General features: G+C 36.7%; 1 protein-coding gene across 4 annotated transcripts in view; it reads right to left on the reverse strand.

Annotated features, from left to right (window-relative positions):
- The window catches only part of lrp2.L (LDL receptor related protein 2 L homeolog), a 107,961-nt gene that overhangs the window by 74,510 nt on the left and 12,174 nt on the right, over positions 1-21,277 (reverse strand). For all 4 annotated transcript variants that reach the window (XM_041577166.1, XM_018235881.2, XM_041577167.1 and 1 more), the window contains exons 2-10: positions 9,268-9,375; positions 9,046-9,162; positions 8,419-8,535; positions 6,418-6,528; positions 5,563-5,676; positions 3,409-3,525; positions 1,701-1,844; positions 1,017-1,136; positions 570-698 (exon numbers count right to left, since the gene is read on the reverse strand). In XM_041577166.1, coding sequence (XP_041433100.1) covers positions 570-698; positions 1,017-1,136; positions 1,701-1,844; positions 3,409-3,525; positions 5,563-5,676; positions 6,418-6,528; positions 8,419-8,535; positions 9,046-9,162; positions 9,268-9,375 — 1,077 coding nt within the window. The remainder of the gene's footprint in view (positions 1-569; positions 699-1,016; positions 1,137-1,700; positions 1,845-3,408; positions 3,526-5,562; positions 5,677-6,417; positions 6,529-8,418; positions 8,536-9,045; positions 9,163-9,267; positions 9,376-21,277) is intronic.

The following is a 21,277-nucleotide window of genomic DNA, read 5'->3' on the forward strand; positions in this document are numbered from 1 at the left end:
AAAGGCTAGATGGACCCCTAATCCCTCTGGGCCCCTATGCTATAGCCCTGGCTGAGAAACAAGTGTTACCATTTACAAATGGAAGCAGTACTTTAAGACACTAGGAGATCACAGGACCGGTAACCCACTGTGACTGGTAGATCCACTGTGGGACAAATTCCCTGTTACTGATACAAACACTTCAGTCACTATAAAGTGAGCAGATGAAATTATGGTATATGTTTTTTTACCTTAAAAGGCTCATTAAAAGGGCTTATTAGGGTGGCATATTTCCCAAAGGATTAGGCTATCATGTCCTAGGGCACAACAAGCAATAAATACATTCCTGTTCTTTGTGCAAACTTCACTTCCCAATATATTAAGATTAAATATTTCCTTTTACGGTATTAATAAACGGGTATTGTTACAGACTATGCAATAAGGACATGGTGGCAAACATGAAAGTATTAGTGCCATATAATATGGCAACCAGCAGCTAAATCTCAAAACAATTTTACAGTAATAGGTGAGACAATCAAATATGCAAAACATATAAAACTTTAGCATGTTTGTCATATCAGACAACTTACTGGTGGAGTTGGCTCTGCAGTGCTTATGGTGCTCTAGTATATATCCTTCTGCACAGCTACATCGATGACTCCCAATGCGATTTTCACAAAACTGATCACATATTCCCCACATTTTGCAGTCATCAAAATCTGAAGTACAACGAATATATGAAATACAGAACATTTACAAAGTGGTTGTAAGTTTGTAGAGATTTTTCCCTCTTTATCACAAAATGCGTATACTGTATAAGTCTTTTGTTGTTTAATTAGGCTATATAGAGTTTATCATAGAGTCTACTCCCAATGTTTACAAAGTGGAATGTGCAAATTGTTATAACAAATTTGTAGCTAAGTACATTTGTGAATGTTGTTCAAGTATACAGTTTTGTGTTCACTTTGCCTTACTGTGTTTGAATTCAGAAACATTATTGCCCTGAATAAAGAATAAATGCAGATATCTCTACTAACCAATACATGTTCGGCTGTCATTACTACTGATAACAAATCCTGCAGGACAGTAGCAAAGGCCTCCAGTTGGGGAAGAATGGCAGCGATGCTGGCAGCTTAAAGATGCACAGTTGTTTATACCTGTTTTCCAAAAATATACAGTATGTGTCAGACATTTATAGATAGTTTTTGAAAGGAAGAAAATGTTGGGTATACAGTGTTACATATATAATGAGGAAACAGTGATCTGAGGGTGTAAATATAAAAGGTAACATGCACCATTGGCAAAGAGGTATTTATATTGACTTTATTTTTAAATACATATTGACATGAGTTGTTTTTATACATGTTCTTGTTCTCTAATAAATAGTGATTCTTTAACCTAAGATGTCATAACACTCTGCATACAGTAGACCAGAACCTATAAAGGGATTATATCTGCCTTGTCTATACTTACAAAACAGGGAAGATACACACTTTATTATTGCAACTCTTATTGGATCACTTGTTTTATGTCAGACAGGACATTTTCCTGCTTCCCAACCTCATGTGGAAGGGGGAGCAAACTTTACTTTCACAGGGTGAAATATACTTAAATTCCACTAAGTCTTGATGTACAATCTGTGAACTGATTGTAAAAACATAGTATTTAACTTCATATTGGCAATTGCCATAACAGAGCAATTCCCCAGCACAAACACTTACTGCAGTTCCGCCCTGCGGTTATGTTGCTTTCATCTTCTCCAAACTGACAATGCACAATCCCATCACAAACTTTATCTACTGGAATGCACTGGCCAGAAGAAGGACAGGCCCACTCCCCCGGACCACATTCCCTATGCCCTCCTTCTACAAGAACACAAAAATAAAATTGTTAAGATAACAAAAATAAGCATTACATAGCATAGTCAGTGAGAAGATCTATTGGCAAAGCATACAGAGGTGTCTTTAGGGGACTTTAAGATGAAAGCCCTCCGCCCAGTTGTGGCTGTGGAATAACAGGGACCTTAGGGAAAGATGGTCCTTATGACTATAGGATAACAGGTATGAGGTGACATTACACTGGCTGCAGTTTCGATTTTACACCCTGGGAAGGGACTGTGACTGTGTGACTGCATGTATAGTAGGATGAGATGGTGCCTATAATAGCACTGGGTATATTAACTTTTAAGAAAGCACCATTGTTGTAGGATAACAGGTTTACAAGAGTAAGGTGGTGCCTATAGTAGAAGTGGGCAAATAGCAAGGATTCTGACAATACTCTGGGACAATTACAAAGCAGTCTGGGATGAAGGGATGAAGGTGTAAAGTTGGGATATGCATACATATATAAATTATCCATTGTTACATACTGAACTTATACTTCCTTAGTGTGTAATTTCAACCAAATATTGCACAACCATATTAATAGAGGTTTCTATCAACCCCGGGAGGCAGAATTCTCACTTGAATGTCTTTAAAGGGGTTGTTCAACTTTGTGTTAACTTTTACTATGATGTAGAGAGTGTTATTCTGTGACCATTTGCAATTGGTTTTCATTTTTTTTTGTTATTTAGCTTTTTATTCAGCAGCTCTCCAGTTTGCAATTTCAGCAATCTGTTTGGTAGGGTCCAAATTACCCTAGCAGCCATACACTAATTGAATGAGAGACTTGAATATGAATAGGAGAGGACCTGAACAGAAAGATGAGTAATAAAAATACATTTGTCGCCTTACAGATGGGATCAGTGACCACCATTTGAAAGCTGGAATAAATCAGAAGAAAAAAACAAATAATTAAAAAAAACTATAAAAAATAATAATGAAGACCAACTGAAAATCTGCTTCGAATTTGTCATTTCATAAGATAACTATCACCACTTTAAAGTGTATAAGCCATGTGCACAACCACAATGATTGAACCTAATGGGTCTAAGGTTGATAAGAGGTTAGGATAGATTCTGCAAAATCAAGACTGAAATAATCACTTTAAAAGAACAGAAAATTGTGGTTGGCCTAATCCTACAGCACTCAAAAATTACAACATTCCCTATGATAAAACATTAATTATGAGAAAAAACACTGTCAGTGTAGGCTGGTAACAGGATTGCCATCTGGGGCAGTTTTAGGCAACTGAGAAATATTTGCGAAATTATGTAACAATTAAGAAATCACTTGATCAGATAGGGAAGGCTGGAATTTAACTATCATTTCCAATTGGCAAAAAAGACTGAATGTGAAATGAAAAATGAATACAAATTCAGATATACTGTATTAGCGCAATTAAGCTTGAGGCTGAAGTTCCTAGCAGAAATTGGCTCAATACAAGGAAATACCTATGAAAAATAAATTTTATACATTTTTTTTATATTTCCACAACCAGTCTTTTGCTTGGAAGCCCATAAGTAAAAGTATTTCAAATTAAATGTCTTACCGCATCCCCTTTCATCTCCATTGTCATCACAATCATCATCTCCATCACAAAGCCAAGTCTGATGTATGCAGCGACCATCTGAGCAGGTGAAGTAATCCCCCCGACATGTGGGGTAAGCTAAAAATGAAAGATATTTCTTTAACAGAGTGCAGAACTATATATAAACTATATTTAAACTATACTGAGGTTTATATTTACTACAGGGAGAACATTTCAATATATAAGTATGGGATCTTTTATCCGGAAATCTGTTACCCACAAAGCTCCCATATACACATAGCTCCCATAGGGGCAAATTCACTAAGGCGCGAAGCGCCGAACGCTAGCGTTAATTCGCTAGCGTTTGGCATTTTCGCTACTGCGCAAATTCACTAATGAACGCTGGCGTAGTTTCGCTAGTGTTACTTCGCAACCTTACGCCAGGCGAATCTTCGCTAGCGACGAAACTACGCAAATTCACTAACTTGCGCAGTGTAGTGAACGCTACCTTTTACGCTAGACTTCCTTCACCAACTCAGACCTGGCGAAGCACAATAGCGTAGATAGGGATTGTTTCAAAAAAAGTCAAAATTTTTTCTAATTCCCAAAAAACGCTGGCGTGTTTTCTACATGATGGCTGATAGGCTGAAAAAGATCGAAAAATTTTTGGGGCTCCCCTTCCTCCTCCCTATATTTTCTGACTCATGGCAACTTATCTAGACAGTGGGCACATGTGTAGGGCAAAATAAAAATTTTATTTGCAGATTTGAAGGTTTTCTAGGCATTTGTAGTGCAGATACGTGTTCCTCCATTGAAATTTGAATTTCGCGCCGTATGCAAATTAGCCTTCGCTAGCGCAACTTCGCTTTATATAGCGAAACAACGCTAGCGCAACTCCGCAACCTTACGCTACCCCTGTGCGCAACTTCGGATTTTAGTGAATTTGTGAATCGCTGGCGAAACTACGCCTTGCGAAGTGCGGCGAAGTTGCGCCTGGTGCAACTTCGCATCTTAGTGAATTTGCCCCATAGACTCTATTTTAATGAAGTTATAAAAAATATTTTTTTCTTAAAAATCCTTGTTTTCTGTAATAATAAAACAGAACCTTGTACTTGATCCCAACTAAGATATCATTAATCCTTATTACAAAAAAATTTCAAAATTAATCAGTTAATAGTGCTGCTCCAGCAGAATTCTGCACTGAAATCCATTTCTCAAAAGAGCAAACAGATTTTTTTATATTCAATTTTGAAATCTGACATGGGGCTACACATATTGTCAATTTCCCAGCTGCCCCAAGTCATGTGACTTGTGATCTGATAAACATCAGTCACTTTTTACTGCTGTACTGCAAGTTGGAGTGATATCACCCCCTCCCTTTTCCCCCCCCAGCAGCCAAACAAAAGAACAATGGGAAGGTAACCAGATAACAGCTCCCAAACACAAGATAACAGCTCCCTGGTAGATCTAAGAACAACACTCAATAGTAAAAACCCATGTCCCACTGAGACTCCTTCAGTTACATTGAGAAGGAAAAACAGCAGCCTGCCAGAAAGCATTTCTCTCCTAAAGTGCAGGCACAAGTCACATGACCAGGGGTAGCTGGGAAATTGACAAAATGTCTAGCCCCATGTCAGATTTCAAAATTGAATTTAAAAAAATCTGTTTGCTCTTTTGAGAAATGGATTTCAGTGCAGAATTCTGCTGGAGTAGCACTATTAACTGATGTGTTTTTAAAAAAACATGTTTTCCGATGACAGGATCCCTTTAAGATATGGAGATTCAAATTATAGATAGATCTCTTATCTGGAAAACGCCAGGGCCTAAGTATTCTGTATAACAAGTCCCATACCTGTTTAAAAACTATACATGTATTTACAGAAATATTACTCCCTAATAACATCATAGGAGCATGGTGGCATGTGCCTTTCTGTCTGCACTGACACAGGAGCCTCCATAAGTAGTTTAGCTCTATCGTCCATTAAGGATCTTTGGGATGCATTTATCAAAAGGTAAAAAGTTCACCACAAGAGGCTAGAGGCAAATTCCATTATTTTATATTCACCTTTTGATAAATCTGAGAAAATCAAAAAAGTTATGCTTAATGAGCTCCTAAAGCTGCTTGATTTACTGTTATTGTGTTACTTTAAAAAGCAAAGAATAGAGGAACAGTACTGCAATTTTTCTCATCGCTTTCATCCCCGCAGTCATCATCATGGTCACAGAGAAAATCTCGCGGGATACACTCTCCGCTCGGACACTGGAACTGACTGCTTAGACATCTTTGAGCTGTGAAGATGAACGCATATAAGAGTTTTAGCCATATATATTCTCTACAATTATTACATTTGCATGCATTTGGAGTTCATTATTTCAGGATACATTAGTATCATTTGACTGCTACAGTTAGTGCCCAAAAATGCTACTCTAGACTCGGGATGTCTGGGGGTGGTAGCAAGGTCAAAACTGCTTCTTTGGGGTGTCTTCCTTCAAAATGCAACCTACAGCTTCAGTGGTTGGTAGATGTTAAATTTTTACTTTTACAGAGAGAGGCTGTGGGGTGCAGAACTCAGATAGAAATGGTTACTGACACCACCTACATAAAAGATGTAGCTTTCAAATGGAGTTCATAAGGCCAACAGAGAACCTGACATCCACGATCCACACTCCCAACAATTAGATATACAGCATACAGTGGTAAATGGCATAGCTTTTATATAGGCCCATAGATGATATAAGAAAGGACTTATGGGAATTGTCCTAGGCTGAAGTCCACTGTACCCCAGTACTTTTGCAGGCCAGTCCAAACCTGGAGATATTTATTTAACCTCTGGCCTCATAAATATGTGACCTTAATACAGTAATATCTCAGTTTTCCCTTGGTTTGCAAGAATATTGTTAAACTATTGTTAAACTACAGCAAAGGAAAATACTAGCTGTATGAACCATTTTATTACATTTTCATTTTTTACTTTATTGCAATTAAGTACACAAATAAAAACCACTTCATACAGATCCCATGAGACTTACTGCAGTTGGATTCATCTGAAGAATCCCGGCAGTCTACAATACCATCACACCGTTGGCTTCTGTTGTAACATGCTCCACTAGCACAAGAGAGTTCAGTGCACACAGGGTATTCTGCAAATGGAAGGGGAAACTAGTTTGAATTTTTTTTGTCCAATTTTTGTATTCCAGTCCTTAGCAACAATTATTTCTTCCACAAAGTTCTTAGCATTCGTAAATTTCCCCTAGGAATCCAATTTGAGAATTTATCACAGGGCAAGTCAAAAACTTTTTAAGTGGGTTCACTGCCCATGGCTTATAATAGTTTCCACCATCTACAACCCGGCAAACAAATGCTTAATCAATAGGGAGAAATAAAATATTTCACTGACTTTTCATAAATATAAAAAAATCCAACCTGCAAGTATATGGTTATAGAGCAGGGAAAAATAATCAGCATTCAACTACTCTATTACTGACTCAGCTTCTATCTTCAGCATTGGACCATTGTAGCTCAGGCCAGTCTCAAAAGTCCTTATCAGCTCTCCTAGCCTACTTTATTATAATCACATTGAAAAAACCCAGAAGGAGGGATCAAGCCAGCATGTATATCCATTAACATCACTTATAGCTGGTGTTCTATACCCAAATGTATTAAGGCATATTTTATTTTTAGTCTGTCCCAAACTGGGCCCTAATCTATGCATATTTCCGCATGGTCCTTCTATTCTAAAGTCCCTTCTTCCCTAACTCCAGGCTTGTGAATGCATATAGGTTCCAGAGTTTTTGGGACAAAAAGTAGTGGAAGAAAAAAAAACATGGTGCTGATAAGAACCTTTAGTTGCATTTATAAACTGGTTTTACCTTTATTTTTCAATAGATTTTAAATTCACTTATCTCAAAAGGTGTTTGTTTTTTTAAATGAAATTATTTTATCTCCCTTAATTAAATAGCATACGGCTACAACATTGCTCAGATGTTTATCTTAGTGAGCATGGGTAGTTTTACCTTTTGGGGCTAATCCCATTAGCTGCAAAATGGACTGCAATTTAAAAACCTTCTTTTTCATTTTATGACATGTTAAAGAGCCGAGTTACTTAATATTGGCTGAATTTTTCAGTTGACTGGTCTCTTAAATAATGCACCTTAGTCTGAGGTAAAATGGAGTTCTTATCTCCACTGCAACTAAGATCTGCCTGCTGAAATATCTCAGACAAGATGATTAAGCCAAGAGCAGTGTGTGCTGCACTCAAGGATCTTTTTTCTTCCAGGGGTCAGCACTCCTCCCTGGCACTTACTGGATTACAGCACCAACAGGACCTGGAAGGTGAAAATCTCACAGACCTTTTTTGGAAATGGTTTCCTCTACTTAATTGAATGCCTTTGAAGTTTTTCCAAGTGATACCAGTTTCCCTCTTGTTCCTTGTATTTGTCTTAAAGGGAGAACGGTGAAGCAATGAATTCCGTGAATCTGTCTTAAGTTTTACAGTTAAGAGATAAGCTCAGCGCTCATTGAAAAATGGATAAAGTTTAAGGGAAGTACACTCAGCAGTCATCAGGCAATTTTACAGGTTTTCATTGTGCTTCCCATAAGAACACTGGGAAATATGAGATCAGTTAAACAATGTGTTGCAGCAAAACTTTCAGGAATCCTTGCAGCACAGAAACTAAAACTAGCTTATGGAGAAATATAATAGGCTAACATGGTCCAAGTAAGCCCACTTCAGGTGACAAACAGCTTATCCCATTGGATCACAGTAGCTCTTAGAACAAAGATCTCTGTCAGTGAGTGTGAAAGGTCATTGGTTAACTCAGAAGTAGAAAGAGAAATTAGGTGATTTTTTACACTGTTAATCTGCAGGAGTAATTATAAATATATTACACAAAGTGCAATTTCATTAATTCTGAAAACAGGAACATTGAGTATAAAAGAGTATAAATACAATGCAGTTGTGTAGCTCATAAATTTAAAAAATACATTAAAACAATTTGCATAAATCTTTATGTAAAGATCACAAAACTCACGACAGTTTCTCTCGTCAGCCCCATCTGTGCAGTCTTTCATGCGATCACACCTGTATGCCCCGGGGATACACTGTCCAGATGAACATGTGAATTGTTGAGCAGAACATGTCCTTCCAGCTGTGAAAGGATAATGATTGTATGTTACAACATAAAGAGAGGTAGGGAAGTGTTGTTACTGATTTATAGCTCCCACTGTGCTTTACCAGCCAGGATTATGGGTATTATCAGACTAAAAAAAGTGAGTCTGATAATAAACAGATTGCAGCTTGTGCTAGTCTGCTTGTTTTCAAGCAGCAATACACAATTTATCTGAATTGTTTTGCAATTAAGTCAAACAAATAAGGTTTTGCATTTGGAGTGACAGGGTGTATTGATCCCTACCTTGTATAATGTCACTCCAAATGCTCACTCTCTGCTACAGACAGTAGCTACAGATCCCCAAGACCCACAATTATTGCCAAATAGACAGACTGCAAAAGTCTTCCATGCAGAAAAACTGCAACTGGAAAAATGTATGAATACACCTACGGTGTATCCTTTAAAGGGCATCCTTTAAACATGCAGACTCTCTTTTCCCTGGATTCCCTGATAAGTTTGCAAATGGAGACATGTGCAAGAATGACTTACGGCAATGTTGTTCATCTGAGCCATCATCGCAGTCTTCCTCATCATCACAAACCCATGAGCGGATTATGCAGTCTCCATCTCCACAACGAAACTGTGTTGCTGAACAGGTGCGAGGTGCTAAAATACAGAACACAGCATTAGCTCTATTATCCAAGAGTTGAGCTCCATTTCCTCAACACTCTTAAAAATAATTGGATGTCTATATATATAAAAATCACTTACGACAACCAACTTCATCTGAGTTGTCTGCGCAATCTGCTGTTCCATCACATCTCCAGCTTAGAGGAATACAACGACCATTTGAACACCGGAAACTTTCAGATGAGCATGCTGCAAAAGTAGATGCTGTAGCATTAAAATGTGTAACTGAAAAGGTTTCAGGCTCATTGTGCTTTTATTAGCATATGCAATAGTTAAGAAACATCAAGTAAAATAATATAGCTAAACAAACCAGCACAGTTATAGGATCACTAGAACTTTTGTCTTGGTTTCATGGGCACAGTTAGGTTTGGGCCTAGAGTTACACCTAGCAATCATCAACGAGCCCTTTAATCCCCATGATTCTGGGGTAGCCTGATACTGAATGCCCTATACAACACTTTGATTAATGTGAGCTGCTGAGCTGATCTGTGCAAGGCCTTAACACCAATTGGCCTGCTAGGAAAGCGAGATGGCATCTCAGTCTGTAATATGGAGCAGGTAAGAAGAGCGACTTTCATTGCTAATACAGTAAGTAGCATGTTGTTGTCCTAAACAGTAAAAATAAGGCCAACTGAAAAGTTGCTTAGAATTAGCTATTTGCTAACTAAAGTTAACTTAAAGGTAACATAATATTACTCAGACTACAGAAAGTGTCATATACTCCACATTTTGTATATATACAATATATAACCTAACAAAAGATGCCTACTGATGTTATCCATGATAAATTACTGATCTCAGTTGTGTGTTTCAACCATAATACATTATGCATTATAAAATAATGTATAATAGTGGGTATATTAATCTCTGTATATTAAAGGTGCATAGGTTTCTATAATTTTCTGAGCTGTTGTATATTGTCCGATGTGGTGCCTGAGTGCAGTCAGGCCTTTGTGCCCCTTAGTGCTTTAGCACTTGTGTCTGGAGTTATTGTATATATGATAAATGCTTGGGTCTGCCCCTAAAGGGCTCTGTGGTTACCTGCACCATAGCTGTGCTCAATGGACCATCTGAATAAAGCATGGGCATTCCTACATGCACTTTAACATGCATTGAACTTTTACATTGAACTTTACATTGAAATTATCACTCTAAAGAAAATGATTGATGTCAATGTTTCCAATAGCAAGGCTGGCAATGATAAAATCCACAACATTCTAGGGGGCATACAAAATCTCATTGAATCCAGGTTAGAAAGAGAAAGATTTGTCTCTAATAAATTCTGCTTTGTGGTGTACACCTTGGTGTTAAAAGCAAGTTGCTTGATCCTCTGAACACAAAACCCTGATTGTCTAGCAATGACATCCTGATTTATAACGCACGCTGCTAGTGGTCAGAGATTTTACTTGGCTCATTGTTGGTACAGGGTGGTACAGGAATATGTACACCCAAATACCTTCTATGGAATAACGTATGGTGGTGGGTGGTGGTGCAGGTCTGGGGTTGGTGCTGCAGGGTTCTTATCAAATCACCTTTACAGCACAACAACCTCCCCAGCAGCAAATGCTCTCAAGGAATGTACAAATGTATTCTGGAATCCCTGAGCGCTATCAGTGAATGTCATTGTGCAGAGCCTGAGATTACAGCTATTCTACAGGCCTGTTAAGTCTAACAGGCAGAGATGCATTAGAGAGTCTGCAAATATAGCATCCTTTAACATTACACTGCAATAAGGCAATAATAATTCAATTTAAAATCATAATAAATATACCCCCACTGATCTCAATGTTTCTGAGAAAGTGTTTAACTCCGGTATTACATTTTCTGAGAAATATCATTAAGAAAAACAATATATATATATTTTTTTTTTTTTTTTTTTTTTTTTTTTAATTTGCTCCTGTTGGTTCCCCATTTCAGGTTAAAATGGGTACAAAAAAAACCACAATATAATTTGCATTGTGTTTTTGTTTTAAATGCCAGTTACAGTACTGTAATTCTGTATCACAAGCTATAAGGCCCTCTGATATGTCATACAGGTATGAAAACTCAATATCCAGAATACTCAAAAGTATGGCAATGTCCATAATGTAATAATAAAACAGTACCTCATATGGGATCCTAAGTAAAATGCTTAAAACTATCCTATTGGGATTATTTAATGGTTAAATAGTTTAGTAAAGACAAAGGGCTGTATGCGCTTCCCGTAATAAACTTCTACCAAATTATAAGTTCCTCTTTCGTTACAAATCACTCTTGTCTCTCAGAGAAGAAGGTGCTGTTTCACTTGGAGGGAGAGAGCGGCGTTCACTTCTGTAGCTGAGAGATGTACATCCATTTTCTTCTCTGAGAGACAAGAGTGATTTCTAACGAAAGAGGAACTTATAATTTGGTGGAAGATTATTACAGGAAGCGCATACAGCCCTTTGTCTTTATCTCTTATCCATGTGTGGAAACCTATATGTATTGCGCATCCAATTGACTGTTTTGCGCAAGGTGTAAGCACTAAATCTTAAATAGTTTAATAGCTTAAAGGTTTGGTGATACAAATTATGGAAATTTTTCTTATCTGGAATACCCCAGGTAACAAGCTTGCTGGATAATAGATCCTATATCGGTATTTATCATAAGCTATTATTATATATTACATGTATCTTTCATATTACACATTGTACAGTTACAGTATTTTACAGTTGGATGCCATTATTAAATACAATTTCTAAACTTGTAAAATGACCCTCAAATTCAATCTTTGGATTAAATTATTCCAGCCAGGTAATCAGGGAAGGGGGAAATGTGCCCCCGCAACTGTAATTTAAAACCACACAATAGTAGTTGAACATCATTCAAATCCACTGGCTCTGTTCACTGTGCCTAATAAGTAAAGACCTAAATAATCTTGCACCTAAGATGAAGGTATCTCAGGTTTTGTATTTTTTTTTTAATATTTACCACACCCACAATTCATCTTTGGAAACTCACCTTTCTAATTGGTGTATATCCCTAAATACAGAACTACATACACACAATAAAAAAAGTAAATGCAAAACATAGATAACAAACACACATACAGTATAGTACATCAGCCTCCTAGGAATATAATCTGGGGGATGTTTGGGGAATTGTCTGCACATTGTGCCAGATAAAAGTATCCAGTGCAACGTGAAGATCACATATTAGGGGGTGCAGGCATGTCTAGACCCTGTTATGGCTTGCATCCTAACTTACATGTCTGAAATATATGCAAGTTAGGGGATGGGTATAGGGGTGGAAGGGGTGACATCTATGTGCAGATTTCCCTCTGTGCACACCTCTCATAAATACAATGCTGCCAAATGTTCAGCCCCTAAAAATCAGAGTTTCCCCTTGGAGGGATGTAGATAAATATATAAACATACAGCATTATGTCATTAGATACTTTTAGTACATATATGTGGGATTTATAACCAGCTGAATTTGTAGCTCAACCAAAGCTGGAGGACTGCAGGTTTATCATCCATTTACCCCTCACACAGCAGACAACAAGCATGGTTGCAGAATAAATAAAGCAACAGGCAACTATCCAGGAGAATGGCTGGTATTTGGGCACTTGCCCAGTTTCAGGTGATGTCTCTTAACCAGAAATAGTCTTACATATCATTATATTGTGTAATCACTGTTAATATAATAAGTATTTATATTAGAACAGTCAACCTGTAACCTGCTGTTGAACTGTGGCTTCTAAAATCCAAGGCATCTTACACTGCCCATTTTTCCCTAACTACAGTCCTTATAGTTTTTGTAGAGACCTGAACACATCCAGGAGCCAGCATACGTCACAAGCAATGACATCCAGCATTACATATAGCTTAGGAGTAGCCAAACTTGGAAAAATAATCTTGGTTTAGGGACATGCATTAACCATCTAAAACGGACATATGAAAACTACATCAGTACCGAGGACAGCACTAGAGACTGTGACTTAAAGGGAGACATTATAAAAGTTAAGTTTGTTTTTGTTGGTAAATGGTACTTAATGAGACAGATACACCTATTTTGAGGGTATTACCCTACTCGGTGACCTACAGACATGGTGACATGTTAACCTGCCGAATAAATTTACTAATAGAAATGTATCCGTCACAAATTAATAACATTATTTAGAAAAGATTTGTGGGCAGCATATTATCCCTGTCAAAACAAATAAAACAAATCTACACATAGGTTGTTTGTAGAGCAGGATACAGTTTTTTAGCAGTAATACTCTATAGAAATGCTCTCCAATCCGTGTCTGTCCTGAATTACAGTATACTGGAGATTCTGGGAGTTTTAGCTAGATGTGTGAAGCCCTGCCTTGTATAAGATATAAGACATAGGGTACCACACAGCCTACTTTGCTCAAGGCTTATAACAATGAAAGGACCTGTAAGACCAAAAAGTCAAAGGGATTTTTTACATTAAATATAATGTATTGTTACCCTTCACTGGTTCAAATTGTCCATTTGATTTGAAGCTCTAATATAGTGTATATAAATATGCAGCTGTGTAGCCATGGGGGCCACCATTCAAGTTGAACTTGAGTTAAAGGCCACACATTTATATAACAGAAAATGTTTATAGCTCTTAAACAAGAAGATAAAGAGAGATCAACTGCTTTTCATGGGGTTTAGATAATAAACAGTCCACTCTGATTATCATTGGTACAGCAGTTGCTGTCATGTGATATTTCCTTAAAAAATCCTCTGTAGCTGCTGGGTTTTTGTTAATATACTGTATCATTATCATAGGTCCATTTATAACATACTTAAAGTTTAACGGTATTCAGCTGATATCTGCCCTATAACCGATTCAGTATTACCATGAATGAATTATTTCTCATAGCCAATTTCTAAAAAATAACAAGATTATATATGTGATTAAAGAATGGAAGATATTCAACAGTCTGTTAAAAAAGTAGGGTTGATATGATACCCTTATTGGCTACCAAGTGGATTTAGATCCCTTCTTCAGGCATGTTTTCTGCAAAGGAATGTGCCTTCGAATAACACATCAATTTTCACTCTAAATCACTTGGAGTGGAGTACTAGACAACAGTTATTGCAGAACAATAGGTCTTCAGTACTAGCCTGGAATTGAGAATGCTGATTGGGCAGTAGACCAGAAATGAGTTACAAAATCTTTTATAGCCCATGATTATCAGGTCAAAAGTTCCAAGTCCATAATGAGTGGGGCACAGGGAAAGTTACAGCCATAAGTGTTGACAAAGAATACCAATCCCCTATATATTTATATAATTTGTGGACATGAGACAGAAGTATAATGTGAGTTTACTTTTATTTTTCTACAAAAAACCCTATAAGATAGGTGTAGGATATTATTTCCTACATTCATATATCAATAAAGAAGTGTACTGTAAAAAACATATTGTAGCCTTTCTTATATAAAAGTTTCCCCTTCTGAAAAAATGGTTGGCAGTTTCCTTGGTTTTCTTATATGCTGTGTTTCATAGGAGTAAATTGTCCCTTGGTAAAAGATGATGGTAGTAATGTGCAACACATTTCTTGCAAGTATATATATTTATATACACATTCTACATTTGACGTTTTCATCAAAAGATAAAATCAGTCCACTCTCAATGACCCAATACAAGTCATGAATCATTATTGCACACTGTGCATGCTCTGGGCTGCTGCTTAGAAACTAAGGGGTGATCAAAAATGATCAAAACAAACAAATGAGGTTACATCTGTCATATTAGCTGATGCTACAGGGCTGATTATTATTTCAGTCTCATGTAGAATGCACTGGTTTCTATGCTTCCACATAATGTAAATCTAAATTCATTTCTAATTTGACTTATATTGCAATACATATGCAATATTTATTTTACATATGCAATATTTATATATACTGTATGCCAGGAGGCACATTTGTCAAGGGTCGAATTTTGAATTCATGTGAGATTTTTAAACTCCCCTAAATTTGAAATTCGACTAGTCTAAATTTATTAATAAAATCAAACGTTTTAAACTCGAACTAATTTAAATAAGCCAAAAACTCAAATCAAATTAGATTTGAATTATAAAAACTCTATTAGAATTTAAAAAACTTGAATGTCAGGAAGGCCACAAACATCACCAAATTGATCCCTGGAATCTCCTATGGACTTATTCAGTAAGGGGCACATTTACTTAGCTCGAGTGAAGGAATAGAATAAAAAATACTTCAAATTTCGAAGTATTTTTTTGGCTTCTTCGACCATCGAATTGGCTACTTCGACCTTCGACTATGACTTCGAATCGAACTATTCCAACTAAAAATTGTTCGACTATTCGACCATTCGATAGTCGAAGTACTGTCTCTTTAAAAAAAACTTCGACCACCTACTTCGCCACCTTAAACCTACCGAGCATCAATGTTAGCCTATGGGGAAGGTCCCCATAGGCTTTCCTAGCTTTTTTTGGATCGAAGGAAAATAGTTTGATCGATGGATTAAAATCCTTCGAAGGATTTAATCGTTCGATTGAATGATTTTTCCTTCGATCGTATGAACAAAGGAAATGCGGTAAATCCTTCAACTTGATATTCAAAGTCAAAGGATTTTAATTAACCCTCGATATTCGACCCTAAGTAAATGTGCCCTTAAGGTTTTACATGGTGAATAGTCAAATTTAAGGGAAACTCGAATCGAGTTTGTATAATTCCCAATTCGAATTTGAGAGATTTGTGTCTGGTTGGGCTTTTTAGGGCAAAAATGTAAAAAAAAATTTGGAAAAAAACCTCTCATTTTTCAAAATGTATTGAATCCCAATGCCGCAAAAAGCCAAAAATCCACTATCTCAGACCTGTTGAGGTCATGTATAAGTCAATGGTAGATGTCCCTACCCCAATTTGAAGATATTGTGGTTTGCGCTGGGTTTACCCCGATAATCCGATAAATTCATGGTTTTCGAGCAAAAAACTGAAAAAAAATTGCCATTCTGAAGACTAGGCAGAGGTCATCAGAATTGCGAACGACAGTTGCAATAAACCTGCCCCGGTGTCATCACGCAGTCCAAAACCTCATCATGACGCTATCCACATGATGACATTGGGGCACATTTACTAAAGGGCGAATTGTGTTTTTTTTGTCGAAAATTTACCAAAATGAGAATTCCATCGTATTTGGCAATTTACTAAAAGTCGAAGGGCATAATTCACTAGCGAAAAAGCTCAGCGCTAGAGAAGTTTCATCCAATTTCGGCAGAGAATTTTCCAGACAATGCTCTAGCAAAGTTTCTCCAGCAAAAACTCTCTAGACAAAATTCGGTAATTTAAAAGTGTGAATGGTTCAGGCTGGCAAACTCCCATTATAAAAATAGAGCAGCCTCTTTTAAATCACAGTCTACATTGTCCTTTCCATGCCATTTTTCTCTGGTGAAAATTCTCTAGCCAAAATTCTCTAGTGAAAATTTTCCAGAGAATTCCCTACTACTATTGTATGGGGAAATACTGTATACTGGCGCCAGGAAAAAATTCACCACATTTCTCTTGTAAAAGGGAACTTACGATTTTTAGTGAATATGGTATGCCAATGTATAGTTGTCCTAGAATAGTTCATTTTTTAAGCTTTAGTTCTCCTTTAAGTACCTTGCTCATTGATTCAGGTCAGTACAGGTTTACAAATGCTTTGACTGAAAATATCAGCTGGGGTTACAGAAACTGAATTTCAGTCAAGCAGCCAAAATCAACTTTCTAGGGCCCGCTGTGAGATTCAGCTGGGCACTTCCTCTTGTTTTGTTTTTCAGTAGTTAACAAACACAGTAGGTGGCTGACCAAACCTCATGCTGAACTCCATGGGGGACTTTGGTAATGTTAAGTGAATACTAGTTGTGGGGGTTGAATGTATGTAAATGGGGATTTCATTCTGCCCCCCAGTAGGTCAGTTTTAAGAGGCATAAGTGTATGGTTGTATGTCAGTGTGATATTGTTAGGTCCATTCAGAAACAGTACAAGATGCAATGGACATGAGCGTGGAAAAATATAAACCTACCAACTAAGCTTATATAATGTCTGAATATTCATTTGGACTAATATATTTGCTCTTACCTAAAACCTGTGTAGTCATTGGCTAGCATAGGTTGCTGGGAGCTGTTTACAACAACTAAAAAAACAAGAATGTAGTTATGCTTGAACACAGATAAAAATAAATAAGAGTTGACAATCAGGTGTTCATAAATCTTAAAGGGGTGGTTCACCTTCAGGTAAACTTTTAGTATTTTATAGAATGGCCTATTCTTAGCAAGTTTTCAATTGGACATTGTTTTTTATAGTTTTTTAATTATTTGCCTCTCTCTTCTGATTCTTTCCAGTTTTTAAATGAGAGTCACAGACGCCAGCAGCCAAAAAATATATTGATCTGTGAGGCTACACTTTTACTGCTATTGTTGGTTCTTATTACTTACTTCTACTTTCTATTTAGGCCCGCTCTATTCACATTCCTGTCTCTCTTTCAAACCACTACCAGGTTGGTAAGTTAAATTGGACCCTAGCAACCGGATAGCTGCTAAAATACAGAAAGCTAAATAATTAAAAAACTTCAAATAATCAAAATGATGACGGGTTGCAAATTGTCTCAGTCTTTATATTATACTAAAAATTAATTTAAAGGTGACCCCTTTAAACAACTTGTTTTGGTGCCCAATTTCCCTAAATAGAGAAGTTAGGTGCTTTCTGTAGACTATTGTCATTGGCAGAGAAACATCTGAATCTTGTTTGTAGAGCTAAAGCAGGAATGTTGTTGATACATGACCTGCAGGGGTGTTGTGCAATGAGCCTTAAATCAGTATTCACATGAAAAAATTATTTACATGAATGTGTAACTTCCTCATGGGCTAACCTCTGCTACAACCACAAGTTACATTACCCACACTTGTAACACAAAATGCAGGTACATGCTTATTCAGAGGCATTGTATGTGGTGCGAGTATCTTTCAAAAAATGTTGGGTGTCAGAGGGTCCTAACCAAAAGTAAACCTTTAATAATCTTACCAGCACTCCAAAATAGGGCAATTGACCCAGGTGCTACCCATATATGCTGTATATAAAAAAAAATTTAAAAAGTGGGTGCACACCAGGTACTTTTTCAAAAGTATAAAAGATTAATTCTTTATTAATTACATTTTAAAAAGGTTGTTTCAGGCCAACGTTTCGGTCTCCACTATATATATATATATATATATATATATATATATATATATATATATATATATATATATATATATATATATATATATATATATATATATATATATTTTACACGTATGGGATCCGTTATCCAGAAATCCTTATCCAGAAAGCTCCAAAATACACGAAGGCCATCTCCCATAGACTCCATTATAAGCAAAGAATTCTAGTTTTTAAAATGTTTTTCTCTGTAATAATAAAACAGTACCTTGTACTTGATCCCAACTAAGATATCATTAATCCTAAATGGGTTATTTAATGTTAAATGATGTTTAAAGGGGACCCATCACCCAAAAATCACAATCCTATTTTATCACATTAGTCCAGCAAAATAAGATTTAATTACACTATATAAATTATTTGAATCTTGTTTCCTTTGGTTTGGGAATTCATAATTATAGCAAGCAGACAGGAGCCATTTTGTGGACACTGTTATTAAGGCAAACCATGTATCATCTCAGAATATTGTTTGTGCACCAGAATGGGGGACCCGATGTCCATCCCCATGCCCTGGCTACACAATTAAATGGTAAAGAGAATGGTGGAATGTGTGGAGAGCAGTGACATCTAGGAAGTGCTGAATGGAAAGTGAAAGTAATTGTCTGCCCCGCCTCTATGCCTAAGGCATAGAGGAGGGCAGACAATATTTGATTGACAGCCGAGATTTGTAAATGAGCTTACAGCAGCTATGAATGCTTTAATAAAAAATAGAAATTGGATTTAATGTTTAATTTGAAAAGGACTTTAATTATACATATTTTATGTCTGGGTGACAGGTCCACTTTAAGCTGTCTTAAAGTGTGGAGATGAAAATTATGGAAAGATCCCTCACTCGGAAAACCCTAAGTCCTGAGCATTCTGGATAACAGTTCTCATACATCAGGACACACAATCAATTCAATTGTAGGTCATTATCTGGAAGCCATCGTTTTACCCTCCTAGTTTTACAGTATATTCCTAGGAACTGCTTTAGTGCATGAATATTTAGAGAAAAGAATGAATATTTAGAGTAAAGTGCAAAAATTCTTTGTTTTTAGGATTTTGGTTTTGGTTTTGTATGCAGATCGTGGTATGGGTATAAGTCACATAATGCTGAGCTGTGCTAATTTAGCACTTATTTATAGGCATCGTCAGCCAGACTGTCTGGGAATTACCCTAGTGAACTCTGATATCTTTTCCTCACAGCATATGTTATATTTAAGTGATTTCCATAAAATGTGCATTGTGTATTAACAACATACTACATTTTTGGAGTAGGTTAATATAATACCATCACAGTACAATCAAAAATCATAAAGGGTAATAATCACTGCATACAACTATATCCATTAGTGTCCTTTTTCTGATTGTGGCTTGTAGAAAGAGTTGTTTTTTTCTTAAATCTACGTGTCCTTGCCCACGTACAAATACTGTTGCCAAAAATACTGTTTTGTTTGGGTTGGGATCCACTCTCCATAACCTTTACCAAAAAATGTGGCTGCTTACAGATAAAGCCCTCTCTTTGGATTTTGTATGTGTACTATATGTGTTTGTAAAGCTAAATCTCTAAAGATGGACCCCATCTAAGCTGCCAGCTATTCAAAACAACCAAGAATTTAGTCTTGACAAAGAAGTAAATATAATTAAGCTGACAACACACCATATAAGTTATGGTCAAAGTAGCCACACAAGTTGAAGACTAAATAGTCAACAAATACAAGTTTAGTAGTCATCCAAAGTCTACATATATGGTTAAAACAGACTGAAGAGCCAGTGATCAAATCCCTTAAATGATGTTAGACTTTCCCCATTATGATTTATGGAAGGAAATGTTGAGAGCATTTTCATCCCAAACTTGCACACTGGCCCTAAAGGACTTGAAAATAGTGCTTCTATAAGAGCCCATTGCTATAGTTACTGAACTACATAATAATAGGCTGAAGAATGCTGCTTTGCAGTCCATCAAGGCTTGAGTGGAGCAGAACTGCTATGGATGATATCTGTCCTCTTAATGTCTTCTTCTGTCTTAATATTTGTCACATTTAAACAGAATCATGTGAGTGGACCTGGTTATGAAACCTGCACTGACAGACAGACAAAATGAGTGTTCAGTATAGCAAAGGCTTCAGAAAAGCAAGGAAAACCATTAACAATAAAGGAAATGACCTGCAGAGCTGGAAATCTAAACTAAATCAATGCGCTAGTAATACTACAAAAATTAACCCCAAAGGTCTGCTATTGCTAGTAACACAAAAGGGGATTGACAGCGCCTGAAACTGATGCTGGTTAAGACTTAGAAAGGCAGGTTGGTAACATAAACCAGTGAAAGCCAAAGACCCATGCTAGGTTATTGCCTAATTCTCTGGGGGTGGCCCTGGTTGGACCTTGTACTGAATGGGCAGTTGTTACATGTATTTGATCATAAAGAAGTAATTTGCTCATATGACTGAAAAGTGCAGTAACAAGTTATTAGACACTGGCATTATTCATTCGGGGAAATTCTGTGCCAAGTTAAACCAAGTGAAAAGACAATTTCGCAAGACTGCAAAAGCATTTATTTAGTTTGCTATTACTATATTTGCTTACTGTAAACTCTTTAAGTCCAAAAATTATTTTTGTTTTACTACTTAAATTGAGGAAGACTTCAATCTCTTTCTAGATGCAAAACCTACTTAACCAATACAATACAAGTTGACCCCAAGAATGATTTTTATATTCAATAGTATTGTTATTTTTTGTACTGCAGGTCCTGACTACATGTACCATTAAAAATAATGTAGCAAGAATTAATCTCCTGCAACATCTTTACATTATTTCCCACTATCATTGCATGATTCTCCTTCTCTGCACGCCTAGTACTTATTAAACACGCAAACAATAATAGAAACTGGTCTTGACCTCTAGCAGAGCT

The sequence above is a fragment of the Xenopus laevis genome, chromosome 9_10L (assembly GCF_017654675.1).
Source record: "Xenopus laevis strain J_2021 chromosome 9_10L, Xenopus_laevis_v10.1, whole genome shotgun sequence".
NCBI lineage: Eukaryota > Metazoa > Chordata > Amphibia > Anura > Pipidae > Xenopus > Xenopus laevis.